At 38.9% G+C, this 22,719-nt stretch overlaps 4 protein-coding genes across 7 annotated transcripts in view; 1 reads left to right on the top strand and 3 right to left on the bottom strand.

Annotated features, from left to right (window-relative positions):
- dennd2b (DENN domain containing 2B) overlaps window positions 1–3,143 on the bottom strand; it is a 76,886-nt gene extending 73,743 nt beyond the window's left edge. Inside the window, exon 1 of the mRNA XM_088611648.1 lies at window positions 2,692–3,143. The gene's annotated coding sequence lies outside the window, so the exon portion shown is untranslated. The remainder of the gene's footprint in view (window positions 1–2,691) is intronic.
- A 1,453-nt stretch (window positions 3,144–4,596) lies between these two features.
- On the top strand, window positions 4,597–8,048 carry akip1 (A-kinase interacting protein 1). Of its 3 annotated transcripts, none has more exons than XM_088611069.1 (5): window positions 4,597–4,671; window positions 6,467–6,706; window positions 6,862–6,942; window positions 7,213–7,326; window positions 7,623–8,048. In XM_088611069.1, exons 1-5 carry the CDS (start codon window positions 4,612–4,614, stop codon window positions 7,764–7,766), a joined length of 639 nt encoding a protein of 212 aa, XP_088467195.1. In that variant the 5' UTR covers window positions 4,597–4,611; the 3' UTR covers window positions 7,767–8,048. The 3 variants fall into 3 exon arrangements, with proteins under 3 accessions (XP_088467195.1, XP_088467196.1, XP_088467197.1); XM_088611070.1 differs by lacking the exon at window positions 4,597–4,671 and adding an exon at window positions 5,478–5,643; XM_088611071.1 differs by lacking the exon at window positions 4,597–4,671 and adding an exon at window positions 6,192–6,319.
- Window positions 8,049–8,392: 344 nt separating this feature from the next.
- Window positions 8,393–14,291, bottom strand: LOC148645564 (uncharacterized protein C11orf16 homolog). Its single transcript, XM_088611067.1, has 9 exons — window positions 14,139–14,291; window positions 13,520–13,750; window positions 12,863–13,219; window positions 11,945–12,123; window positions 11,378–11,546; window positions 10,995–11,223; window positions 10,042–10,698; window positions 9,304–9,485; window positions 8,393–9,074 (listed from the first exon to the last, which is right to left on the bottom strand). Exons 2-9 carry the CDS (start codon window positions 13,724–13,726, stop codon window positions 8,991–8,993), a joined length of 2,064 nt encoding a protein of 687 aa, XP_088467193.1. The 5' UTR covers window positions 13,727–13,750; window positions 14,139–14,291; the 3' UTR covers window positions 8,393–8,990.
- Window positions 14,292–15,391: 1,100 nt separating this feature from the next.
- On the bottom strand, window positions 15,392–20,224 carry tmem9b (TMEM9 domain family, member B). Of its 2 annotated transcripts, none has more exons than XM_088611074.1 (5): window positions 19,970–20,224; window positions 19,078–19,169; window positions 18,756–18,864; window positions 17,850–17,978; window positions 15,392–17,248 (listed from the first exon to the last, which is right to left on the bottom strand). In XM_088611074.1, exons 1-5 carry the CDS (start codon window positions 20,063–20,065, stop codon window positions 17,093–17,095), a joined length of 582 nt encoding a protein of 193 aa, XP_088467200.1. In that variant the 5' UTR covers window positions 20,066–20,224; the 3' UTR covers window positions 15,392–17,092. The 2 variants fall into 2 exon arrangements, with proteins under 2 accessions (XP_088467200.1, XP_088467198.1); XM_088611072.1 differs by having other exon boundaries at window positions 17,844–17,978; window positions 19,970–20,221.
- Window positions 20,225–22,719: the final 2,495 nt, after the last annotated feature.

Genomic DNA, 22,719 nt, shown 5'->3' on the forward strand with positions numbered 1-22,719 from the left:
CATAAAATATTCCTATGGGATCATTCCTTCAAACATCTGGAGATTTTTAAAACACTACAGGTCAATAAGTCAAGGGAGTTATGGAAATGAGGAGACTGAAAAATACAGAAGTATCTGCAAGGCTTATATGAACATAAAACAGCTTAGTAATTTAGCTCAGTTATTACCGGTTAGACATCTGTCTCGTAAAGGAAATACTCTACAATGAAATCGGATGGATTACTCTAGGAACCTATGGTCATGAATAAATTTACTTCTGGAAGTTCTGGAGTTCTGGAAACTCCTGCTCTACTCCACTCTTTATTAGTAGAAGGAAGCTCATGTCTAGCTCATTGTTTTTGCCTCAGAGAACATGCAATAACTTTCTAGAAAGGTGTGATATTTTATGTGATATGTTTTTCAATTTTGACACAAGTTAATAATGAAAACATGTACAATATACTTTGCATACTGGCTGCATATAGGCACATTTCAAAACCTTAAACCCAGAATGTATACTGCTAGCACAGAGCAACATGAAGCATTGAATACCACTACATACAGTATGGAGTACAAAACAAATTCCAGCAAAGGAACAGTTTAGAATACATTTCACAGCTCTTACCACTTTTTCAACCACAGTTTCATGGAGCGAAAAAAAAAATGCTACAGTCATATCCTTGATATATACATTGAGGATTGCTCAAAGGTGCACTAACAGACCTTTTTGAAACTAGCACACAGTACAGTATTCCACTTGACAGATATAATAAATAAAGGAATTGGCAGCAGGCTCCACCATTAATCTGCATGCTGTAGCATGATTAGTTCCACGTGTTAATAAGCTGTCTTTTGGACTGACTGTTCATTTTAACACAGAAAGGGGAGAAACAGATCCTGGCCTCCATTCAGCCACAGGGGATGTCATTTTGATTCAGTTAAGATATTTTTCAAAACTGTTTTTTTTTCCACAATTTTTGGACGAAAGTACTGGCTGTAAAAGAGCAGAATTACTTGGACTTAAAAACCACACAAACCAGCAAAAAAAGAAAAGCCGAACAGAGAATAATTCAATATCATGTTGCGCAGATAAGCCCCTAAAAATAAACAAATACATATTTGCAAATTCAAGTGCAGTCAAGCTGTTACGTGAAATAACCAATAAAGAAATACACATTTGAAAAAATCCAATCAATTCTACAACAAACACTGATAAAATAAAGTGTAAATAATAATTAAGCCATCCATTTTCACTTTATACTATAATTAAGTGGAGCTGTGGAACACAACCTGCTATTCTCCCACTGCACTACAATAGCAGGTCTCTAAACAACCCAGGAGAACATAGATAACTAATGATCTCTTATGACATTCGCAGGATGTCATCCAGCACAGTCATAATAACAACATAAACATGGCCGAAGGGGCCTTGAAATGTAGACTTGGAATCTCTGATGCATCCCCATTCCCTTTGACTGTGATGCAACTTCATCAACCTATCGAAACACTCCTGGGGCAAACAGATTTTCCGACTCATTTTTCAGCTCATTACTGCAGACTTGTATAAGTTACAGGTCTGGAGTAAGAAAGAGAAACAGCAATTAAACAGGGATCCGCCTTTATTTAATACTAACTGTAACTGCAGTGGCTGCTCTTTAATCCGTCCATGTATTTACTCTTACCTGTGGATTTGTAGCAGGACTATTATCCTAAAGCTCACATTACCAGAAACACAGCTTGTACAAAAAGCTTTTTTCCCATATTATTGCTCTCACAATTCCCTTTTCTGTTACAGATTTTCAAGACTTCAGTTCTACTTAGGAATATATGCTGGTTACAGTGATAGGACATTTTGTTAATTTCATTATTTTGACTGAGAGAGAAACACCTTCACTTACACGGGAAGAAATGTTCGGTAAAGTACCGGCACAAAGTTACAATTTCTCAATACATTTTTATGTTTGTGTAACTTTTCTCATACACACAAAAGCAGTGTTTTCTATCCTAAAGCTTGCCCATTCTGGCAATCCTAAATGTGTGTCAATAGAAGTATGTAGACTGTAACTAGCAACCTAGCCTACTGTACCGGTGAATGTTATTTATTGTATTTGTATATGAACCGATTTCATATAAAATGATCTGCTCCCTCTAACGTAATATTTATTTTCATATTCGTAAACAATGCCTAAATAAGATAAATAGCGCCACCTTGTATCTGAATACAGAATGGGTAAAATCCTAAATTATCGATGTATTCCTGCACAGACCCAACTGTTTTTAAAATTAAGTTTGGTTCATCAGGCATTGACTTACTGACATCCTTTTTATTAACAGTTGAAACGCATTAAAGAAACACACACACTTCGACAGATTTCCCATCCAAGCGTTTCGATTTTAACGTTTTAATATTTATCATATTAAAAAAACAATATCCTAGTTAAAAAAAGAAGATATAACCGGGTAATGTTTACCTATTTTTGTACATATCCGTCAGATATTTGTTATTGGATGTTTTTATTTATTGTCCTCATTACGTGAACTTCAAAATATCCTGTATTCTGAAATACAGTACGTTTAGATCATCATTACTACCGCTCACGCCAGCAATAACAGAAACACCGAATGCATTAAACTGCTTCTAGAAGTGACAATTGTTTGCATGACCGATCTGAAACTGAAATAAGAAAAGATATAAAACAGGCAAGTCCGTACCGTTTTATCAAAACTCTTTCTCGGCTTTAGAAATCCATAGCTTTGCAGCTCCAGCTCCCTTCTCTGCTCAAGTTCTGACCGAGCTGCGCCTGAAACGCTCTTTTGGCTTTTGGATACTTACGAAAAGGAAAGGAACAGGAAGCGGTGACGATCAGTCTGGTAAACTAATGCGAGTTTTAGAAGAGCTATTGGAAGAATAGCTGTGCAGTCCACTTTTTTTTTAGGAGAACGGATTCTCTAGAACTCCCTCGGGGATCAAAACATCAGCAAATTACTTATAATCGCTTCACATCCTGCAATGTTGTTGTTGTTTTTTTAGCTGTCCCAAGGCACTAGAAATTGTTTACATTTCACTCATCTCATGATAAAAAACGAAAAACACAGTGATTTAAACGCTATTTCACTGTTCTGAATTTCATCTCTCTTTGTGGTGTATCTGAAACGAACTCTCGGAGGGGTAAATACTCCGTCCTACATCGTGACGGAGGCAGCAACTGCTTCTGGTGTCTGGGATCTGATCCGTGACTTCTCACCATATGGTTTCTATTAAAGCAAGAAAAACCTATGCTGAGCGCGAATGCAATGCAAGTAAGAAACACGTTACATGGAAATGAAATGCTCTGACGCGTGAGCATTTTTATTCTGTATTGACGTTTCACCTCGTCGTGAATCAGCCACCCGTCTCATACCATGAAATAAAATAAATTAAATTTCACTTCTTAGCTCACTTAAACATATAATTATAGCTATTTAGTTGAGATAACTGAACTGTTCGTGCAGTTCAGCTGAACAGGAGTTCAGCTCTGCCTAAGTGAACCAAAAGCTGGACCAGAAAGTAAAAGCGCTGGACTCCAGTTGCCGTCATAAACTATTTGGGACCAGTTCCAGAAGACAAGAACCTGCGTGTACAAAGCAAAACCTCTTTTTATAAACTGGCGCTGAGGGGGGGGGGGGGGGGGGGAATCTTAGCATTACAGGTATAAAACCGCAGATTTCTCATACTGCAGAACGTATTGTGTCATTTTTATGGGATCATTTTTTCAAATCCATTTAGCTTTCTTTATGCATATTACTATATATACCCCATTCGTGTGTGTACAAAAAGCTTTTTTCCCTATATATGGATAGGTACAATGACAGAAGCCTTGATTCACTAGATGTTTCAAACGTTTGGGTCTGATCAGTACGGGGACGTAAGACCTTTAAAGAAGGGGTGGGTGCTGCTGTAAGTGGTGTTTGTGGACCGACAGACTGTGCTCTTCACTCCGAAGATGAATTTTCAAAACGAAAAGACACACTAACTAGCGGAGGGCACGCTGACTATTTTAACTGGTGTCTGTAAATTGTGCGTGTGTATCTGGCGCACCTGCAATGGACAGCCGTTCATTCCGGGTGTAGTCCTGCTTCACGTATAAACTTCACCGCGATTAAGCGATTTATAATTATGGCGTGACTGATGCACCAGTGTGGCGTGGGAGGTGCCTACACCTTTCGGATACGTTAAAACAGTACTTCTCAGTCCTGGTGACCCAGGCACCTGTCGGTTTGTGTTCCAGCCAAGCCCTCAATTATACAACCAAACCCTCCACCGACTTCATTAATAAAGAGGTATTTGAACGGTTTGTTTCCAGCTCCGAAACACTTGTGAGTGGAATCAAATTTCACACCTGTGACAAGAAAGAAAATGCGCATATTCCAATGAAGCATCTTCTAAGATCAAGAAAGGCTTCCCTCATCTAATGAAGGCGGGATGGAATGAGAACCGACAGGGGGGTGGGTCACCAGGAGCAGGTTTGGCGACCACTGCGTTAAACCGATTTAAAGATCCCACGGCACTAGCCGCCAGAGTGGGGGTGTTAAAGCCGGTGTTCGGGATTAATTTCACACATATCGTCCTGAATTCCCCCCTTAATTCGATTAATGACGCGATTACTTGCGTGTTCTACACTGGGAGAGTTGCTGGTGTCTCGCGTGACCCAGGTAAGGTCTGCTTCAAGGGTTGGATGAAATACAGTAGGTACCATCCTAAATGTCAATGTAGTGCTTATTATAGTATATATTATAGTGATTTATTTGGGATGAAATGTACTATAAAAATGCAATTGTAAATCATTATTACATGTAATATCCACAACGGAGAGCCTGGGAAATTTTTTAAACATGTGAAACAATAAAAAGTAGCACTTTGTGGTCACCCACTCGTGTTCAACTCAATGCATTGTCGCGCTGAGCGGGTGACGTGTCCAATTCCCTATCCACTGAAGGACACACCCTCGCCGGGACGCCAATCCATTGTAGGGCACATCCATGAGGGACAATTCTGGGACACCAATTAATCCGGAGAGCATGGTTTTATAATCAGTTTAGCAGGTAAATTGAGCCCTAGGATAAAAGAGGAAGCATACAGGTCCCATAATATAGGAGCCCCAGTATCGAATCGACTTCAAAACCTATGGACAAAGATGCACTAGCACTAAGCTTCCAGGCCCCCATCACTTGTGTAAACTGAAATGAATCAAGACCGTTTTAATTGATCATCGAGGGCTGCTGTACTCCACCTTAATTGCCGAAAAGGGGCAAAGTTGCTACGCAGAAAGCAGGTTAAGGGAAGTTATACGTTTATATTTGTGTTACCATTTTATATTACACGATCTTTATGAGATGGTATTTGAAAAAAAGCCACATTCCTATTTAAAGGAAAAACAAGCAAACCAAAAACGCTCACACCGATAAGCACTTATTGTATGTAGCAAGAGTGGTGTAAACTACATTTCCCGGCGTACAACGCGTTTCCTCTTTAGATTATTAGGTGGGGTTTCATCACTCGAAAAGTGATAGTTTTAAGTGTTTAAAGGATGTGTTACAAAGTAGCTAACTTTCAGACGGTAGTGGTTTCATTATGACCAGAATCGGTCTTGAGATATTTTTAACTTGATTTACAGTATTTGAGAGGTATGTCTTGACACCGATACTACGTAAATACTGCTCACGTATATGTTTGTAGGTTTATATTATGCATTTCATACGGTCAAATTACTTTTGAGCAACTGATAAAAGCGCGAAACGGTATGCCCAGGGCGTTTTAGTTTTCGTTTTGTTTTAATGCGTTGCGGGGACTCTGCTTTAACTATATCGCCGTGGATTGATTAGAGATATCAAGTACAAACAAGTCATTTTTTAAATGTTGTAGTTCGTCTTGTAAAAATGTTACGAGTACATCATCTGTCAACAATTACACAGGTTCTGTTTCCATATTGCGGATTTTGGTTATGTAATATTATTTTCTAATTTCACGTTGTGAATATATGATTTGGGCAAACAGAGCCGCAAAGAAGTACATTATGGGTTGTTGTTGTTGTTGTTTTTTGCAGTTTTATCTAGAACAAGCGATGCTTAAACCTTTGTCTGATTCTTGTGAAACTATCCACACGACAGTTACCTAGGAGTTGACTTCAGTGATGTCACTGATGGGATGTTTCTAAAAATCCATCCACTGTAAAACGTCTTCTCCAGTTGTCCTGCATATGTATTCGCTAATGAAGCTGTTTGTTCTGAGCCTGGTTCTCTACATTTCTGTATGAACCAGCTTAGAGGGCTAAAGACAGCTTGTGTTTAAATTGAGTGTAAGGTAATTTATGCTTCTAAAGTCATGGTCAGCATTTATTATTGTACTGTGCTGTAAACTTGTTCTGTGCCTAATTACATTATTTTACAGCTTTATCAAATCTATCCCTGTAGAGATAGCTCTACAGCTAAACCTTTTTTACTTCCTCAGCACTTCAATAAGTGCGCGCACGCACACTCCTCAGTGCGGGGCTCAGTTTTTGTCTTCGGTATTTGCGCAATGGAGAGGAGACCTACTTGGCTGGAATCATCCCTGGACCGTTCCACCAGGCTTGGCCGTGAAGTGTTGGCCCGCGCTCAGAGAAGACACATTGAGTGGCCCAGGCTACGGCCTTCCCGACAGCTGAGGCTGAAGGAGGACAGCCCATCAGGAAAGGAGGAGGCTGGTGAGGTAGGCTCAGTTTAGGTACCCATCACGTTAGACAGCTTTCGGCAGCAAATAAGAGTTCAGTCTTACCATTGCTGTCATTCAGGTGAAGCCCTCCCCTGAATTCAGGGGCAAGAGAATTACTGTGAAACATACATATGTCTGTTCCTTATCAATAGGAAGAACAGAGACACACAAAACTGGATGATGCCTTTGAAACCATAATGGAGTTTATGGCTCACACTACCCACCAATGTAAGGTAAACATGCATTATGCATACTCTCTTCTTGCTGATTTTCACAAAAAAAGAAAAGTTTAAGTCTTTAAAGACCTATCGTCTTAAGAAACATTAAAATACAACATTGGAGATGATCTGATAGATACTCATGTTATTTAAAATACACTTAATGAATTGTTTTTCTTCTTGTGAAGCAGAGAGCAAGTGTCTTAAGTTACACAGTGAGTTTGGCCTGAGTTGTCTTACATGGTATGTAAACATGCATAAACTGTGGTATGAATTATTTTACAGTATTTTTACAGATCTGTGTCAGCAGCGGAGTCCAGTCAGGCTGAAGTAAACCATGTACACAGGTACCACGCTCAGCGTAACTCTGCCTCAAAAGCACGAGATTCCAGTAGGCAGGTAAGTGAAAACTTGCATTTCCAGTGTGTTTGAAGAGCAGGACGTCACTGCTGTTACAGAAACCTTGATGATATTCACAGTTTATGAATGGTGAAAAGCGTTCATGCATTTGAGTTCTTAATACAGTGAGCAGAGACTGATTCTCCTGAAATCAAGTTAGTAGTTCACTTTCTACAGCTACCAAAACAACAACACTGTGACCTTGACAGCTTTATTCAGTTTTTTTGTTGTTGTTTCCATTTACTTTCATTCCACTCGTATGTATTATTTACAGTGCTACTGATTGTGGCTTTTAGGAACAAAGGTCCTCTGAGGATTTTCACATTGAAGTGGCTCCAGGAACATATGCCATCACAGCAGGAGCTCAAGACACTGAGAAACAGACCCAGCTGGTGCAGATCGGCGCAGGAGAAAGCGTGAATCTCACATTTACTCTCTGACCTGTCCCAACCGGTGCTGGAGCAGGGGCAAGTGCAATAACATACTCCTGTGTTTTAAAGCGTGCAATGCTGTCCTGTTCATTTATGAAGAGGGAGGGTATTTGTGGATCAGGGCTTCTTTATGAACTTGAGCTGAACCATTGAACTGCTGCCAGTTCTCAGCATACCGTCCTTTTCTAATTGTGCAATTATTTTTATTTCAGAGGTGTGAATATAGTTTAATTTTGTCTTATTAAGTTGTATGCATCCTATACATATTTGTGTCATTAAAGTGTTATTTTTTATCAAGATCTGTCAGCAGTCTACCTCGTACACCGTAGTTTGTACTGGGAACTTGTACCTGGAAGGGTGTGGGTTCCAAGCCCAGGAGTGGCACCTCTGTTGCATACAGTACGTCATCCAGAGTGCATCAGTACAATGACCAGCTGTAAAAAAACAAAGAATACAAATTTAAGTCACTTTTAGTAAAAACTTAATCCAGATAAATTCAAAGTGAAGTTGCTCTGTTTATACATACCTTTCTGTGATAGTTCATCAGGCTTGTCGGGTACAAAGCAGTCTTGCTTGTTTTCAGTACTTCTTGCCATTTGGGATCCTACGTTGTTGGAGGTCTAAAGGTTGCCAAGTTTTCGTCTCAAAGGGTTTGTTTTATTTATTCAAAAGTGCTCATTTAATCTTTTCAAGGCCACCACAGTGGTACAAAAATGAACATATTGCATTATTATTCCTTTATTTTACTTTTTGGGAAATTGATATACATATACGTAGGTTTTATGTCAGAGATAAATACAACATTGTGCATCATTTAAATGCTTAAACAGGCCTCCTGAAGAAATTGTCCCCAAAAATTCTTTAAAATACTTAAATTCCCTAGAGAATAAACAGAATATGAGGCAGAAAAAAACATACAGGCACTATTACAGTCCCAATAAATCATGACTTAAAATAAAATAAAATCTGAACCAAGTTGTTCAGTTCTTTTGAGAGATTTAAGCCCTCCTGTAATTTAAAGTTCTTCTTTCAAGAAATGTTGTCCACTTCAGTCAATTACAATGCAGGTTGCAAAGATGCTTCTTCAACATATGCTAGTAGATCTCTGAGCAACTTTTTTTTTTTGCTTTGTATTTCTGTAATCATTTCAAATGGATTAACTTCAGGATGTCCGTGCAAGTCTAATGGACTGGAACAGGCCCAAACTAAACTGCTATAAGACTTCCTGGTGAGTCACTTTGCTCTCCGTTTCTCTGCTTGCCTTGTCAGGTAACTTCTCATCACCTTTGTTTTCAAATGCTTTTCACAAGTACTTTCCTGTAAAAAATGGGAAAATTGGTAAATTCTATCCAGTTCTGTATTTCTAAAAATAAAAAGCCAGATATGCATAACTCAAACATATCCATTGACACTTAAGGACAATATTTTTGCAAATACTACTCATTTTAAGTAGACAAATTTACTGCAGGTAACAGAATGCACCAAAATTGTTAACAAACTACTATGAAGCTTACAGGTATATTTTTTTAAAAAGCCACGACTTTACCCTGAGTGGAGGTTGGATATCGTGCTGGGCTAAAACATCCTTCATGCCGATACTTCTTCTTGAAGAATATGGAATTGTTTCAAACATTGCGCTGTGATTGGTTGGACCAGCAAAGCAAAACTCTGGAGAGTTCACGTCTGCTGAACTAAAAGTGCATTTCCCTACACTCCTGACTTGGTTCCCTAAGTACCATCAAAAGACAAGTGTTAGACATATATTCACAGTGACTGTTACTTCATTCTCAATTTTAGTACTGGTATAAGGGAGATCGAACCTGTTGTATATCTGACTACATCAGTAAAATAATTTACGAGGGAATTCAGTGGGAAAATCTCTTGCTCATAATTAGGTAAAATAATTTTAACAGGACGGGGCAGGGTTCTAATCTTTTATGAGTTTTTGAGGTTATAAATGTACTCTAAAAGTACAAATTAAGAAGCAAAAAGCTAAAAAATAGTAATTACACACTGTACACATTAGTAAAAAGAAAAGCAGTGACTGTTGCTGACTCTTGGAAATGTAATTTCCAGACAGCAGTTTTGGAATATTGGGTAAAATGGAGTATGAGCTTTTTAAATTCCCATCTGAACTTTTCTTATCTGCTAAAAACGTTGTTCCTACATTAAGGATATGAACACTATTAAGTAAAATAATTGTACCTTTACACTGCAAAAGCAAAAGATTAAAGCTTTTAGCTCACATAACCTCGTTCACATTCATGTTGCTGTACACTAATACCTGGTGTCTTATGCAGTGGCTCAGGGTGGCTTCTCCTCCAGTACTTCCAGGCTGGTCTGTCTGGAGACGTTGATCTTGGCCTGTTAAAGAGACTGGAGTCTGTGTTGACTGCCCGGTCAATACTAACACGTACTGCTGTTTTACTGGTGGGCTCTGCTTCTCCCTCCGAATCAGAGTTTTTCTCTTCTGACAGCGAAGAGGAAGAGACAGAAAGGGGCCTGTTGGACTCCCGGAGCTCTTGAAGCTGCAGGTTAATCTTTTTATCCAGATCTTCATTCCGGGGGTCTCTCGTGTAGTGTGGGTTCCCCGTCGTTAAAGGCCACCACGTGTGCAATTTGTGAAGACAGCTGCCTAAATGGTGGGCTGGAACACAGCAGGTGCTTCTCCAGGGACTGTAATAAGAGCAATATGGAGAGGACATACTGTGGCACTTACACAAAGAGCGATGACACAAGGGGAGCGGTACAGATCTGCAAGCACATATTTCTGGCCAAATCGATTCATTTTGTACAAGGGCTCCTCTTGCAGTCAGGGGCTGGTGAATCTCCTTTACGATTTGCTCATATAAAGCTGGTGAGATCCACACAGCTACTCCTCTTGGCACTTTAGCTTCTTTTCCATTCCAGAAGGATACTCTGACCTCCTCTCCATCTTTGGCTGGAATAAAAAGGAAATAAAAATTAAAACTGAAAAGCTTAGACGCAAGAACACATTGACTAATTTCATATCTTAATCAGCTTTGGGATGTGATAGACTATTTTGTTGGCACAGATATAAAATGCAAATTGATGAGCACAATGAACACTTTCATTTCATTGCCCATCAGGAGCAGGACACAACCCAGAACAGAACTATACAATTTTGCAGAAGATTTCCAAATGAATTTCATAGCCACAGAATTTCATTAAATCAGAATTTTGATTGACTTGAGAAAAGAAAATAAGATTACATACCACGTAGTGGGTCCCTTATCTCAACTCCAGAGAGTACACTTCCAGGCCCGTATCTCACCAGATCTGTCTCCCATGGTGCCAGAACCTTATCCCCTGGCACAACACTGTGTCGGAGAGCCTCTGTGTAGTGTAAAACATCCATTATGCTGGTCTTTTGCACTGACGTCTGATACTTTCCACCGATGAGAGCTGGTTTATCAAAATTAACCAGGAATATCCCCCTTCTTCTCTAGAGACAGTTCAAACATGGCACTGTTTAAGTTTAAGCATTCAGTTTTAAGAATGTTTTAATAAATAAAACATGCACAATACAATTAACAGAATCACTAAGAAAAATGAGTCCTCAGCACTAAAAGATTAATCAGAATCTGGTCCCAATCTACCTCAACTTCTTGTTTAATGCTCCCAAGATAGTAATACCCATCCGGCTCTCTTCTTGCTAAGACACGAGTGCCTACTGTTAACAGAGAGGAGCCCAGTGGTGACTCCAGCATTTCAGCGATCTCACAGGTGCTAAGGGGACACGTGGGAACCAAACTGACCAAATTGTGCCTGCAATGAAAAATATTCAGGGACATGACTTTAACGTACGCACTTTCATTTTCAACACAGCCTGTGACCATAACATTTTTAGATTGATTTGGGCTGACGGTTCTTAACATTGATGAAAACAATACACGTATTGTGAACTATAAAGTGGCTTTGTGGCTGAAGTTCCCAAATCGCAGGACCTTCGTAACGGAACTCCATGTTAACTTCAGGGTAGGTCCGTTTGGGGCACGGCCTGCACTGTCTTAAAGTCTTAGCTGGCCATTCCAAACGGGAGAGAAAAGGCAAATAAAAAAACGAATTGGGCGGGATGAGTTGAAAATAAAAAAGTACCCTGAAATACAAACGTATACAGTGAATAATGACAGTAAATAATCAGATAGGCGTGAACAAATATGTACCTCGCAGGTACTGTGACAGCTGGGTGACAGCAGTGAGTGTGTCCCAGGGGGGAGGCACACAAGGATAAATCCGTCACAGCTGTTACAGGTCTGTCCAGATTCGTCCCTGCACTGCAGTATTTCACATCCCAGTAGAACGGCCCAGTAGTCCAGCATTCCGTTTTGTAAACTGGAACCACCTATGGATGAGGTTACAGTAACAAATGAGACAAATTAAGCAAAAGTGAATACAAGCAAATCACAGCAGGTATCAGTTCTATTACTCCATCAGTTTGATTTAAGATACACAGATAGACTATCTACTCACTGCATAAACGGCTCTTATTCGTTATGCTTAGAACAAAAAAATATTTTGAGTGACATTGATAATATTTCATCTAGTGGTAGTGTTAGTTAATGTTTACATGGGTTTTGCCTAAGCGCTCTAGAGTCCTCCCATAGTCCATAGACATGGGAAAAGTGCCCCTGGTGTGAGTGTGTGTCTGTTCTGCAATTGTCTGGTGTCCCATCCAGGCGTATCCTGCCTTGTGCTTGATGCTTGCCAGGATAAGGTCCAGCTCCCCCTGACCCTGAATTGGATGAAGCAGTTAGAAAATGGATGCACAAGTTATATTCAGAAACCTTTCCCTATTCCAGCTGTACTGTATATAGAAAACATGATAACTGATCATTACATTAAGCTTATATTAACAGCACATGCCCATCATTGCTGTCACAAGAGTGGCAATAATCTTTCCGACTAAGCTAGAATTAAGCATGAAAAGCTAAAGAAGCATAATTTTAGTTCTTTTGCATATTTATTACAGATACACTTACCATTTTTTAAAGTAACAATGCAGCTGTGCCTTACAGGCTAGGACTTTCTCTGAGGTGGAAAAGAAAGTGAAATGCTTTGCTTAGCAAATTCTGCGTGATTACCTGTTTCACGTCGGCAGCACCGAGAACGATGAGGTGACAGCTCCCTCTAGTGCACTGAGCAAGCTTCTGGAGAAACCTCAGCTCTTCGCTGTCCGTCCACTTGTCAGCCACATAAAAAACATGAACAGGGCGCTCCCGCGATACGCCCGACACCACTTGCAAAACCTCTTGCTCTTTTGTGTGGGGGAAGCCATTTGTTACCAGATAGACAGCTTGGCAAGCTAGGTCATCAAAGGCAGCTATCAGAGCACCAAGTAGATCTCTACCGGGTTTACAGCACAGAGAACGGATCCAGTCCAGGGCCCCATAGACAGTGTTGGGAGAGCAGGTCACCATTCGGTCACACCATTTTGTAACCTGTTTGTGAGCAAGAGTACACGTGAACATACCATTTGTGTCACCGCCCCGACAGAAACTGACACAAGCTTACACAAATAATCGGTCTTACCAAAATGCACAACATACCTGGTGTGCAGACGAAGACGCAAACGTAAGAGTCAGTACGTGAGCCTCAACGTTACATGAACTGACTTAAGTTTAGTCATTATAAAGACATTGTATCGTTTCTTCATGCGCTTCTTTTCAAGAATTGTGGTGGAATAAAAACTCAGGTTATGTGTAAAAAAAAATAAAGGTTAAAAGAATCATTTGGAATACCTTATATGAGAACTCCACGACGTTGAACAGAGAGTCTCCGGCCCGAGATTTAGCCAGCAGTGCCTCAATGAGATGATGTTTCACCATCTCAAGACAGGTGTACATGCTGTCAGAGGTGTCAATGACAAACGTGATATTTCGGTCTCTAATCTCCCCGAACAGGGGAAGAGAGCCCAGGGAGTGAGCTAACGGGTTGATCACAGGCATTTCCGTCTTCGCACTGAGCAGCCCCTAAAAACAGCAGAATCGGATGGAACATTTAAAATCTACACATTTATTTTCTCACGGAAGTAGTGGACCCAAAATGCAGAATAAGTTTTACAAGAACGGGTAAGTGTTCAAGAGTCAATCAGCCTGAAGAAGACAGCATCTTTATCAACCTAAGTCGCTTTTAGTATAACAATATTCACTGGCGTCGTGTTCATTGCGACCTTACTACACTACGAGCGGCAGAGGAAACCATAGAAACTTAATGTCCACCTGCAGCGCTTTTAACGCTGCCAACAACAAAAGAAAGGTGTCTCAGCATTAATTTTTCAGGGCAAGATAACATATTTCCCCTTTGATAATCCATTGGAATGCACAATATTTCATATCGCATGATCGCATTATGACAAACCTGTTGAATCCGGACTCTGTTTGGCTCCTGTCGTGCGGAAAATGCATCGAAGCGCACTGGAAACACAGGACTCTTTGTTGACACAGGTCTCCATGGGTCGAACAAACGTTGCTACGGGCCATTGCTAGCTAACAACCTACGGTGGCCCATTTAACACATATCTCATTTAAAAACAATACATTATTATCACAAATAGTAATAGTATAATTTAAATAAGTTCCAACAATTAAAGAAAATGCTTATCTAAAATATTTCTAGTATTGTGTAATTTGCCGTGTTTTTGTTTTTAAATCTTCATAATATACATGATAGCATATTGATATCGTCTTTACTTAGATCTTGTCAGATCCTGGAAGTTTAGCAAGGCTGGTTGGTGATTTTATTAGGACACCGGAACCTTTGATAAAAACTGGTTCTTGCTACTGGTGTCAGGTCAGTAGGTGGCGCTCTCCACTCTGGACAATAATTTCCAAACGGCCCAGAATGGCGCTTTGGGACTCTGCTGCCAAATTACCGTCCGATTCGGATCCTGCTGAATGTTTGGCCACAAACCTGTTCATAATGTGTAGAAGTGTTAACCCTGGCGCCCTGTCTAATTTCGGATCTGAGACCGTTAATAACAGCAAATTGTACGTCTCCAGTCATTGTTTACACGTCTGTATTGTTTACATTCAAACTGTCTGCATGTTTACTTGCACATTGTCTATTGTTTGTTTGTACATTGTCTTGATGCACTGTTTGCACTTTGTTTTGTTTTTTTTACACTTGTTTTACAATCGAGAGACTTTCTGTAAGTAAGAATTCCATTGTACCAGCACCGGTTACATATAGCAATAAAGTTCAAGTCAAGTCAAGTCAAGTCAGTGTTCCGATTACAAAATGTTCTGTGTATATGTCCGATTCGGCCTCCCTAAAAGATTACCCAGAGCTTGTCATTTCTCTGCCTCGGCTGCTCTGTGACAGAGTTGCTGGTTGATGGTGAGTGCAATACTTCAGTGGTGGATGATGTTAGTCCTATACATGAAGCACTTTGGGATGAAAGGTGCTATATGAAATCCAATTAATTAAATCACAAGTTTGGGTAAGTACACGAAAACAAATCTAGAAGCTGCATCATTTACTGCAAAATTATTATATGGTTAAAAAATGAGAACAGAATTGTGTTGTGGCAGAATTTGTTGCATTGCCTTATGCATAATTACATTCATTGATATCTACAAAAACAACTGAATGAGTTAAACACTCAAGATGGATTGTACATGATAAGGAATTTAACTTTAATGCAGAAGTTATAACACAAATTGTACAAGAGATTAGAAACATTGTATGTTTTAGCATTAAGACAATTATATTCTGACTGCCATTAAGCACTATACATTTAGGTGCCAAGGTAAATTACATTTTTTTAAATTATTTTGAAGAGAACCGATTTTCATCAAGCATGTTTTAACAAGAATTGGCAATACTTACATCTTAATGGTGAATATATTTACTATGTACATTGTTCATTAGAAGCTCAATTAATGTTACAAAAATTGATTTTTAAATATGATTTATATTGAAGAATTATTGATTTGAACAGTTTTTCAAAACTTGAAATCAAAAAACTTCCTTCTGACAAATAACAGGAAGAAAGATTGTCATATCATATACAACACTCTGGACACTAAAAGGCAGGTCCAAACAAAGGAGAAAAGGGGTTTAATCAACTGGATAAGACAGCAACTATTGTTCCAAAACTGCCTTCATATCAGTTTTTAGCAAAGGAAATTCATCACTATGAAAAAATAATAGCAGAATTAAAGCTCAAGTATAACTATGGAACTAACATTTATTATACCTGTGTAATTTTTTAGATACTGCATCATTAGCATGAGTAAGCAGAAATAATTGCTTGCTCTTCAGTTTAAAAAAAAAAAAGTCTTTCAAACTGGATTTTAATATCTATGAAAAAGCAAGATCAGTCATCATGGAAATTTCACAATTCATAGTTGGCAATTATTCTTAATGCTCCATATTTTGATCAGTATTAGGAATGCAGTATTAGTTTTATATATTATCTTTTTAAAATTGCAAGAGTTCATGCATTAATTTCTGCATAAGACAGGTGTAATACATGTAACTAAGGTTATTCATTCATTTTTTAAGGACCATTTGGCTCCCACATGAACCCAAGGAAAAATACCAAACACGCATCATGATCAACTACATTATACATCCTTACAATCACTTTTATATGTGGGTCCTTGCTATATTAAAAAGAACACCCATAGAGGTGAACCCTGGATAATGTTACTAGCCAACAATAACCAGGATTCCTCAAGCAGTGGAGCACAACTGTGCTGCCAGGGGTAGGGTTGGGATTAGCTGGCCAAGGCTCTCTCGGGATTCTGGCAAAACCACAACCTCTGCAATTTCCCAGGCCTCTGCAGGCTGAGTGATGTGATAACATCAGTGAGACATGCCTCTACTCCAGTCGGCACTGAAAGTCCAGCACATGTGTCAAAATATGAATGGCTCAATGAGTGGGTGAGTCAACGAGTCTGTGCTGGGCATACAATAAAAAGTAATGTGCAATTCTACATTTTTATCAAACACTAAGCCCCACTAGAACCTCTGGAACAGTCCAATTTCTTTTTTGTCCAAGGCTTTTTGGCCTTTTGTGACGGCAAAAGTTTCAAATATTGTGTTTGTGGCTGCTCTATTTTGTGCTTGTACTTTTGTCACGGGACCTCAAAATCAAGATTATTCATTTTAACACTACAGGAATCATAGGAATTACAGGAATATACACAAGATGGAAGATGCAGTCATCAGAGCTAACCCCTAGACAGGTGGGCAGGGAGGAGAGGCTTATGAGCAGCTGGAGTGGTTTGGAAGACCCAGTCACAGTGATCGCACTTCTCCAGTCACAATTTCATGGAGGACATGATGTTAAAAGGGAGCAGCAGGTTTTAGCTCAGAACCACATGCCGATCAAAGACAGATTTGCGCTGCTCCTGGACCTGCCTCTTCCACCGCTGCTGAGCGTACTCCACTTTGTTCAGCACGTTGGTCCGAGAGCGAGAGCGAGACAGCACATCGTGAGCATTAGCAAAGGGCTGGTGGTCCTTGGGGAAAAAAAAAAAAAAAAAAGGTGGCAAATCAAACGTAGAGGCTACATGCTGTAAACGTCAAAGTCTCTTTTATTTTTTTGCAACTGCAAAGTGATTAATAGGGTAAAACATCTACTTCGGATGTTCCAAGTCATCATTATATGAAGGAGAATGTGGAGGAAAATCTTTGGGTAGTGATTCACATGTAAACTTATTATTAACATTATCAGTAACCCTAGCCAGCAAAAAGGTAATATACAAAGACTTAGAGAACCAGTTTGAAATCAAAGACCTGGAGTGTTAGGAGTAATGAAGAGCACTCACAAGAAGAGCTCTATGATCATGGGTTTCGCCTAGATCATGTCACTAGCCAACTGTAAATGGGATTTCCCTGGTGAGGAACATGCCTCTTCTCAAATCGGCACTGAGCCTCTATCGAAATCTGGGCTGTATTGCCTGCGACATGTTAAGAGGGGAACAGTCACAGAGCTTGCAACTGGAAGCTCATACACAGAAAACATACTACTGGCTATTCCATATTGAGCAGGTATGACAATAATAATTGGGGATTCTCAATTCAAAAAACAAACAAAGAAAACGGATAACATACCCCCACCTCATCGTCACTCTGTATCAGCTGGGAGTGCCCAAACAGACGTCTCTTCAGGACGGGCTCCAACAATGTCAGGTACACCATGTAGAGAAGCAGCAGACCCAAGATGGACAGGTAAATAATGATTGTTGCCTGTGAGGAACAGTGGAGGCAACACATCCAGAATTATCCCAGAGCAGTTTTATCTTTCTTTTGTTTGCTATTTTCTGACATCCTGAAATAATGCTGAAATTAATTATTCTTTAGATGCAAACTCCTAATTCAGAGCATAACACACTGCAGACATGGACTAATAAGAATTTGTTCCTCTTCTGCCGATATCAGTTCCTGTTTTTATGCCAGAATCAGCCATGTTGTCCTCTTATTAAAGAGAGCTGGGTTATGGCACATTGGTGCAGCACCTGCTACTGTGCCTGAACATATGGTGGAGTAAAGCTACATACACAACCCACTGGTGTTTTTAAGATCACCCACTTGTGTTTTTAAGACACAAGACCCAGATCTTTGTGCAGCACTGATTTGCATATTTCCCTTTTCAATTGTGCCAGCCCAAGTAAGTTCACTATATATTAGAAAAAGATATGCGACAGTAACTACACCTCTGGAAAAGAACTGATTGAATCCCATTATACATCAGATACACTACTTGAAAGCACTGAAGACTTTTTTTCTATTCCAATTTAAAAAAAATAAAATTCTGCACAAGGGGCTCAATCTTTCAGTGCTATCAATGTATCAAAACACATCTTGACTCAGCATCTAACAAGAAACAAGATCTAAACCTTTCTTAGAGGAAAATAAACTGTTAAGATGAAGCACATCCATGAATTCATACAGAAAGAAGATATAAAAATTGAATGATTATTAAAAAAAACATTGGTTGCATATGGGATAGCATCTCGCTCTTACTTTTATAGTGACTGAACTTCTCTCTTCATATTTACATTCACATCGCAAACAATAAGCCTCCACATCTTTCCCAGGCACTGGCATGGGCTCCACCACATGCAGGCAGTTGCTAGACAAAGTAAGAAAACAAGGAAAAAATACTCTAGTAGCAAAAATTTCACCAAAACAGGAACACGACATCTACAAAAACAAGGTCAATGTTGATTGTAAACAAGTTTCTATTTACAGGTGACCACTCTTTTGCAAAACTTCAAAATGACTACTGGAAGGGCAATTCTAGACATCAAGTACAGGAAAGCTAGGTTAACTTTAAAACACACACCAGTCTTTTTGTGACACATTCTGGTTGTATATCTTCCCAGGAAGTTCTTTATATGGTGGGCAAATGCATTTGCATCTGATGTCTTCTGAATTCTATAAAGAAAAAGAGAGAAAAGGTTCTCTTCAATAAATGACGTGTAATATTTGTAATATGACTTAGTTCTTTTTCAATCCTTATTAAACTGTATTGCAAGGTCACACTAGATGGTGTTCATTTATGCCATTTCAATCATACATTCACCGTGAAAAGCTGGTGGTTTCAGCCAACATTACAAGTGCGCTTTTGACAGCTTAAGTAAAAGGAGATTCCAGTTATGAAAGACTGATCTAGGCCTGCTACAAACCCCTTTCTACACACAAACATCTGAATGACTAACTTTTACAAGCATGATATCTAAATAGAAGTACACTATACACGAAGCAAAAGCAATTTACAATTATTATCTTTGTGAGGAATATTTAAGGGTTACATTTTGTTCTGACTGGATGCTCTCCACATACGTACATACACTGCATTGCTATGTCTATATGAGTTACTGGCAATTAAGGCTTAATTAAGGAATATTAAACATTTTAGTCAGTATAGAATGTGGAAAACGAATTGAAAAAACATTTTTGTTTAAATGGAGATACAGCTTAACATAAGAAAGGCAAACACAGCACTTAAAAATCCAGGGAAGCTCGAATTCAACATCTTCAAAATTGTTAAAATTATACTTTCAAAATAAATATACCTGTGGCAATGTATGAACTGGCAGGTCAAACGCCCACGAAGGAAAACTGGTTTATAAACATACGTGTTGCAAAGTGTACTATTTATGTTACACATTTGTTTGTTTATGAAAGCAGATACAAATAACCTAGAAAAACGTTAAATATGGGCGATACTTTACCTTTGCTTCCGTTGACTGTGTAGACAATAACATACAGCAGATTATAAAAAACAACTGGAAATAGACTCTGATGTTGTGGACAGTGTGGGGTGCCATTCTCCCAGAGTTTAAATTATATTATCGGTGTTCAATTATACTAATTATAGATTAAAACAAAACACGCGCATATAAACCCGAAAATCAGCGGTTGTCAATAAACATTTCCTCTTTACTCCATTTTCCTAGTAGCGTGAAGCTACATTATGCGACAGGAATGATCCGGAAGTGTATGTCAATAGCCGAATTTCAATCAAAATAAAAGCCTTTCAACTACCACAGTATCGTATGATACGTCAAAATTTGTCTTACATTATACAAACAATTATCCCATAGACGGTAAGGTAAAAAGTGTGAAATTGACACTTTATTTCAAACCAGAAAGGATGATCCACCGGTGAAGTGTTAACAATGCCCACATTGCGATAACATGCCCTTCGAGAAAAATCTAGTATCGGCCGCTAAAAGACCCCTATAAACCCCAACAACATTGGCAAAGGACGCTCATCTGGCAAAACCATGGTTATATACTATGAGCTGGGGGTCTGTAGAACAGATCTGAGTCACTTTTGGAGAGGCACAATTTTTTGTTTGGTCGGGAGGGGAATGAGACCACTCCCTGTCCATCACTGCACGGTCCCAGTCTGGGAACAGCAGGTGGTCTTATCAACCTTATCAGCAGTTTTGACAGAGACACGTATGTGACAAAAACAAGGTGATTTTCTATTAGCTGTGGGTCTGTAGAATAGATCTGAGCTACTTTTAGAGAGGCACAATTTGTTTTTTGTCAGGAATGAGACTTTTTCCTGTCTAGCAGTGCACAGCTCTGTGTCAATTTGCAAGGAGGAAGTGATATAAAAACACCAATAAGATTCCAAGAAAGCAAAAAAATATAATGAAGAACGGCCATTTCTTATTACCTGTGGGTCTATTTATCACATTCCACCTAGTTTTGAGGATGTACAAATTGTTGTTGTGCTATAAATGTGACTTTACCTGGTCTATTTTTTATTACCAGGATTATTTTTTCTGAGGCAGGTTTTCGGGGACTTTTATTTTGAAAGGTGCTGCCAAGCTTAATGTAGCTTGCATCGCGGTCCTCCACACAAGTCCGGAGAAATATCATTCCTTCTGGAAACAGTGTCAGTCATGTTTCGAATTGCATTTAATTAAATCAACGTTGACACAGTGGGTTGAGTAAATATAATTACATGTACCTTAGTACGTCTCAGGAGTTTGAAACAGTGTCCCACGAATAATCCGTCTGCTTGGTGGGTGTTACACAATAAGACTCCCCTGTTATTCTATAGGTTATATTCGGTAGCGGGAAGCCTGTGAAAGTATACGTTGGTTTTAATTGTAGAGCAGGATTACTATGTTTTTAACGGACATGGCCTTCCTTTTGCTCCTTAAATCCACGTCGTTGCGGTGGATTTTCAGGTATCTTAAATTCTTACAAATAAAATAACTTTTCAGATATCGGATATGTTCTTTATCCGATATTTATAAAAAAATAATCAAAGAAAATAACGCTGTCACGCTGAATAATAAACATTTTGGCACTTAAGCTTGATGTTGTTAAAGAAAAACATCTGTTAATCGAAAATTATAAGACGTGGTACAACTGTTAACCCAGGTGACTACACCCTATACTGTGTGAAGTTATTTATATGTAGTCTATGAACTACTACTGGCACATGTATTAAGTAACGTCCTTCATTACAGGTGTCTGTTCATGTACTCGGAGAGCTGACGTCTTTATTGATTGAGTTGGAGTTGTAGGCCTAACAGTTGTGGAAAAAAGACTAGAATAGCAGCTCCAGGGGACCCAGGTGTACTGTTTCCATAGCAACCTTCCATGAAACCGATCCCTCAGAATTTCCTACCAATGTATTCATAAATACAGACAGCTGCAGCATTAGTTATGCTTTCAGGCTGTCTTAATTAAAAATAAACAATTGATCAAGCAGAATGCAAATAATTCAAAAGAACAATGACTGTCCTCCACAGCCAGTACCCCTTTTGATATTCCAAAGATTTCATTTTGAGAACTATCAGATTTTATTAATCATAACTTGGTTCACATTATTCCAGAGTTTCTTAACATGTTTCTTTTCTGTATATGGTACGTACGTGAATATATTCCATGTATGTCATCCACATAACTTAGCCCTCCCTACCAACAACAAAATAAAAATGATTTGCAATTAACTATCACCAAAGGCTTTAGAACTTTTGGCAATAAATAAAACTTTGGCTGAACAATATCAATTACTTTGAAACAGGTACTAGGTGCCCTTTTACAGTATGTAGAGTTGTCTATGGTGTTTTGTTTGTATTTTAAACTGCATAACTCATTAATATAACCTCTTAGTTTCGAAATAATTTGATTGAATGCTAATTAGCATTTTACTATTAAACAATTAAACTTCTTGAAGAGCTCCTTGCAGATTTCGAATTGTCTCGTTTTTATTACCAGATGGGTTCAGTAGCTCTTAAGTGCCCATGCCTTGCTTCAAGTGTATTAAATTGGTTGGACTGTCTAAGCAGGCATGAGAGATCAGCCTTAATGTGTGTGAAGTGTAGAGTTGTGAGTCATCATTTTGAAGGGAGACATTTCATCAGGTCAAGAGGCATCAGTAAAATAAGGTATAAAATAAGGGAGCTTTTAAAAATTCAGAAGATAGGAAATGTGTAATAATGCTTTACAGAAG

The sequence above is a fragment of the Lepisosteus platostomus genome, chromosome 18 (genome assembly GCF_059453375.1).
Source record: "Lepisosteus platostomus isolate fLepPlt1 chromosome 18, fLepPlt1.hap1, whole genome shotgun sequence".
Taxonomy (NCBI): Eukaryota; Metazoa; Chordata; class Actinopteri; order Semionotiformes; family Lepisosteidae; genus Lepisosteus; species Lepisosteus platostomus.